The sequence below is a fragment of the Apis dorsata genome, unplaced genomic scaffold, assembly GCF_000469605.1.
Source record: "Apis dorsata unplaced genomic scaffold, Apis dorsata 1.3 scaffold_194, whole genome shotgun sequence".
NCBI classification, from domain to species: Eukaryota; Metazoa; Arthropoda; class Insecta; order Hymenoptera; family Apidae; genus Apis; species Apis dorsata.
Window position 1 is genome coordinate 691007 of NW_006263478.1, and position 6162 is coordinate 697168.

General features: G+C 33.0%; 1 protein-coding gene across 1 annotated transcript in view; it reads left to right on the top strand.

The window, feature by feature from the left end:
* The window catches only part of LOC102679324 (mothers against decapentaplegic homolog 6), a 73081-nt gene that overhangs the window by 3193 nt on the left and 63726 nt on the right, over positions 1-6162 (top strand). Inside the window, exon 2 of the mRNA XM_006614615.2 lies at positions 1-367. Within this exon, the coding sequence (XP_006614678.1) occupies positions 1-367 (367 nt within the window). The remainder of the gene's footprint in view (positions 368-6162) is intronic.

The following is a 6162-nucleotide window of genomic DNA, read 5'->3' on the forward strand; positions in this document are numbered from 1 at the left end:
TGTTATCGTCATCATCGTTACCACCATTGTCATTATTATTATCATCATCCAACGCATCATCATCACTATCATCATCGGCATCATCGAAGACATCATCGTTCCTCATCCTTGGAGAAGGACGATGATCAAAACTCTGAATCAGAGGATTCGTGCGCGTCACCAATAAGACCAGATCGATGCAGAGTACCTGTTCGTGGCTCACTCGACAATATGCCAATCGATCCTCACCTGCTCTGCTGCCAGATCTGGCGGTGGCCGGATCTCGCTCATTCGTCGGAGCTCAAGAGACTTCCTGTCTGTCATTCCGCTAAAGACCCTGTATACATATGCTGCAACCCTTATCATTGGAGCCGGCTCTGCAAACCCGGTAAGTAGTTTTTTTTTTTTCTTTTATTTTTTTCTCATTTTTTTAAAATGTTTTTTTAACGTGTGATTATTTAAAATTAGCAAAGTTGTGCTATTTTATGTACATATATATACTATATGTATATAAATCTTGTTATTGATTTTTATGAGTAAATAAAAATAGAGATGACCTTCTGATAAGTTTGGGAATTATTATGCTTTATAAGCATAATAATTTAATTATAGAAATGAAATAATACTCTAGCTAATAGATTTTATTTGTTTTGATTCATGTATAGATTGTAAATTATCGTCGTGCTCGCGCCATTATTTTTATACTACACCATTATTTTTATAATTACATCGATCTTAACCTTTCGTACACTTTCAATTCATATTATATCTTTTCTTGAACGATATATTACATTAAAATAAATAACATAAATATCAAATATAATACTAATTAATTCTTTAAAATTCTTCGTGAATTGAATTAATTTGTAGTAGATAAAATAGCATTTCCGTATTTTATTACGAAATATTGAACTCGTGTAAAATTAGATTGAGAAAGAACACATTCTCATTTATTATTTCATTTAACTTTCAATTAATTTTATGACATTGCTTACACGATAAATCGAATGTTCGAACGCGAAATGAAATTTGTGTTTATTAGAGAAATTGTAATGCAGAAACGTAATTGTGATATGTTCGTATTAAACAGCAATTGAAGCAATTCATTTACGAATTATTTTACATGTTTTCGTTTTAATTTTTAAATTTTGTCAAAACACTTATATACAATTAATTTCTCAATTAATTGTATTAATAAATTGATTAATTGTGTTATAAATATTTCCTTCGAAATTTAAAGATCAAAAATGGATTATTAATCTTGACTTGATTCGAATAATTTTTTTTTCTCTTAAAAATTAAAAGCGTAACTAATTACAACAAATTCTCATATTTGACATTTACATTCTATTAAAATGGCGGAACAACACGCTATTTGTCACAATTGACAAATACATCGGGAGACCACGTTTAAACATCGGAACCCATAACTGAGAGTGATTTTAAGCGTCGTTAAGATGTCTCGGAAAATCAGCTGTCACCACCATAAATTCCAGAAATAACAAATTTATGAAGTCATCTGCGTGTATGTACCTATTATACCGTGAAGACATCGTAAATATAGAATTCCAATAAATTAGCAAACCTAGCAAACAATGGCGCGTTATTGTCTCCGGCAGCCAATCCACAATTATATCGTAAATTGTCACCGAGACGTATTGAATAAAATTGTTGAGCGAATAGAGTAGCATAGTAGCGATTCCATGCACGGACATCTGGACACGATCGTGACAAAGTTGATTAAATACCGATAGTTCAATGCACACGTGGAGTATCGATGGTTCATAATAGTTGAAAGTAAAAATTTTACGCAACGTATTAATATATTTCATAGAAATATATTTCACGTTTTCATAGAAACTATTTTATTTTTATACGGAAACGAATTTGAGATATGGAATATTTATTTTTTTTTATTGTGTATATATCACATTTTCACTCATTTGCGTCCGTAAAATACTTTGTTTTTTGCTTAAAGAGATGTATTCAAATATTTCAAAAATATCTTAGCAAAGAATAAATTTTGGTATTCAAAGAACAGCCTTGGATAACAATGACGATCTCCATTAAAAATACGGGTTAAACGCGCGATGATAGTTTCACGTCTTGCACTCGATTCCGTTTGGAATCGTCCAGAAACGCGTACACCACCACTTGTTCGAGACGACATAAATACGTCGAGCGATATTTCACGCTCATTCCCGTACAGTTCACGCCGTTCTGACAACAGTGGCACAAAAGCCGTGCTTCATTGCCGATTCCCATGGCGAAGCAAAACCGTCCGCTTTCATCAAAATTTATTACTTCAACTGTTGCTCGCGACTGCTACCGTGAGGGCAATCAAGAACATTTACACGTATCGATACCATTCACTATTCCGCTCTTGTTTCTTTTGTCGTACACTCAGGGTTCAGGCTCGCAAAGAGGCTCTGGGTAGCCCGCGCATTCAAACGCAATTCACCGGTGATATTTTTTATTCAGTCCACGAACGCGTGTACTCTCATTTACCTAGGAACCCGACACCAGCTGGACATCGACTAATCCTCCTCGCTATCGGTAATAAATTACCGGTTTCACATTGACCCGAGGCTGCGGGCTCGTTAACGAGCCTCGTACAGGTGACGATTAGCATTTGGTTCGCGGCACGTTGTCGTTACAATGTCGGCCTTTCACGTGCTTAAATTATTCGCACGTCTCCGAAACGACGCTGGAGGTTTCACACGTCCCAAAGACGAGGCGATTGGATGGTTTAACATGTATCCGTACTTCGAATAAAGCGATAGTTTTAATAGGTATTAATAGTTTCGATTCGATTTTTTATTATTAAAATGTTCAATTAAATATTTCTCATAATCTGTTATTGTATTTGAAAATAATTTTTTCTGTGTCTAAAATATTATTCTAAAATAATATTTTCAAATATATTCTAATAATCATTAGTAATAATCTTAATAATAATCTAAAATTAAAAATAAGTAATAGATAATATTGTTAAGGATGGACAATAATATATTTTATAATAATGATCAATTGATGATTATCAAAACAAAATATTTAATATTGTTATATAATTTTTTTATATATCAAATATTTTATTTTATTTTTCGTATAGTTCAAAACGTTTGAAAAAAAATATGCTTGAACGATTGAGTTGTCATATTAGGATTGAAGAGTACCAGCCAAACTTTTCTTTTGAAATAAAATGGTTGTCTAACAGGTAGGCAATACCTGTTAGTCCATCTGCTGGACGACATTTTTTACAGGTTTTGAATGGTGTTCCAGTGTAAACTCATAGCAGGTACGATTATCTTTCCAATCGAAATCTGCCTAGACCTCAATCAATTCCGTTTCATCTACTTTTTTTTCAAGATTTTTGATTCCCTATTGTGGAAAAATGCCCATTCATCGCCTAACATTGGAATTTAATCTTAGTTTCTTTATTTTCTCTACTTTTTACATTTTTCCTAATATGGATATATAGGAAATAGATTTGTATTGCAATTAAAAAAATTTTTATTTATATATATAATTATATATATAATAAATAAAATATTATTAATATAAAAATTTTCTTCAAGTACTTATTTTTGTGAAATAGGTTCCAATTGCACACAGAAATAACAAAATCATCTAGTATATAGACTCGTGTCATTAGCTGGCACCTTACATAATCGTAAAATTTATTAATTTCATCGTCTTGTGGCACCGTCTGTCTGCTCATTGGCGACGCGAATTCAATTACAAAAAAAAAACAGTCGCATTCTATCGATACAAAGACGGTGTTAGGAGGAAAGAGAAGGAGTAAATATAAGGCGCCAGCAAAACGTCTTTATGTAACTTCAACGAGTATTTAAGTCGGTTGTTGCTTGACTTTTGAGAAAAATTAGATGATTGACTAATCCTGATTGAAAATTTAAAACGATGAATAAACAAAATGATGGAAAGTAATTAAGCAAATTTATTTGATTTTATTCTTGAATGTTTTTATTATTAAATCATCAGAGATTTATTAATTGAAAATTAACATAATCAAATTGCGTCTGTGAAAGATTGAATATTGCATGTGAAATTAATTTAATGAAATAAAGTATATTAATACGAGTAAATACGAATTAATTATGAAAATAATTATATTTTTAATATATTTTATTTTTATGACCCTTTTTTTTTATTAATATCATGAATATGCATGTGAATGACGATATTATGATATGATTTATATGCATATCATGATTTATTAAAATGAATCTTTATTGAAATCTTGATAAATTATTCAAATTACGAAAATATGTAGCTTCGGTTTTTTTTTTTAATATTTAGTATCATAGAATTTTCGCTTAAAATAAACTTATTTTTATTTTCTATATTTTATAGTGAAATATATATAAAAAATTAAAGAAATAAAAACAAGTTAGTACAAATGAAAAAATTAATGAAAACTTTTGTTGTTATTTGAGTTCAATTACTATTATTGCTTAATTTTATTACGCTTTCAGAAACATTGAATGGGAACTTGGAAAACGAACGTTTAATACAAAATACATCTATAAATTATGAAAATTTATTGCTGCATTTCTAAAGTGTCGTTAGTATACCTAGCATCGAATATCGGTCGGCATATTTCCTCCCGAAAATATATAGTATATATATTCAAGAGAGATTCTATTTATATTAAAATCATGTACTTCTAATCTTATTTATAATACGGCGCCAGTATATTTAATGTGCTCTAAATATCGTTCTGACGCGCAAATATCACCAACCATACGCACGACAGTGGAAGAAAAACATCTCGAAATGGTACAAAACTCGTAATTCACAATACGATCTCGATCGTGAATTTATTAAATAAAAAATCTATTTGTAGCTTATCTCAATAAAATCAACGTAGCTAAACGATAAGAGGGAAAAAAAAAAAACGTTTTTAAAAAGATTGTCATGACATTTAGACATGAAGCAATAGAAAAGATATGGATACAACGGCCATGACGATAAATTGTATATATATATTGGACAAATGATTATGGGAACATTACTCTAATCGTTTTTATGGGACCGCCTTCTTATATTAGAATGTCTACAAGAAACTCGTAAACTAATATCTCTTAGTGGTATTGCAGTAATATTAATATAGGAAACCGAGAAACTGGCACTGTTCTCGATTTCGCGATGACGACGCCGATTCGTCACAGTTCGCCGCGCTGTGCGAGATCTATCGATAATCAGGAGCGCCGGAAAATGTGCGCGTGCAAGGTAAACATAGTGGCACACGACGCACCGGTTCAGTTTCCTATTAATAACTTATAGGACCGACGAGACGGCGGATAATATACGTAGCGTATCGCAACATGAATCGCAACAGAAATTCGGCGAAATGAAAATCTCTATATAGGAAAATAACGAAATCCTTCGGATTCCACGGTAAGGTTTCTACGTCTAATAATAGCTGGTGGATCGCTTGCGCCAGCGTTCTCTCGTATATGTATGCGTATGTATATGCAGAGAAGGCTGACGCGCATTTGGGAAAAGAGAATGAGAAATAACGCGAGGAGAATATCACTTGTGAAATGAGCGAATAAATGCGTCGAAAGGGATAGATGAGTAGAATGACGATAGCAAAGGATTTGAGTCATATGATATAAGAATAAAAAGAAAACGAAATATGATGGAAAAGAAACGCGAAGAAAGAGTCAATGATACTATCTGTTAGACCTGTTTTAAGGAGTTGATGATGGATAATAAAAATACATATACCGGCGACCGGCATTTATCAATAGCCGTACAATCGAAGTTATGGTCAGAAGGAAATGAACCTAAAAATAAAGCGTATATTGGGCGAGTCGCGGCCTGCCAAGAAAGAAGAAAAGAGAGCAAGCATAGAGAGGGAGGTCGAAGAGAAATAGAAGAAAGAGAAGAAAAAGACGTGGTAGAGGGAAAGAAGAGAAGAAAGATAGAATGAAAGAGAAGAAGGGAGGAAAAAGAAAGATCAAGTCGAACGATATGCGAAGAACGAGGAGGAAAAGCGGTCTGAGGACGGGGCGCCGTGGAACATGTGTGGTTTCGAAAGGTGGCGGGGTGAGGGAATGGAGCAGTTGGGTGGAAAGGGTATTAGCGAGGAGAGAGGCGGGAGAAGTTGGCGGGAGAAGATGCAATGGGAGGGGGTAGAGAGCGATAGCGGACGGG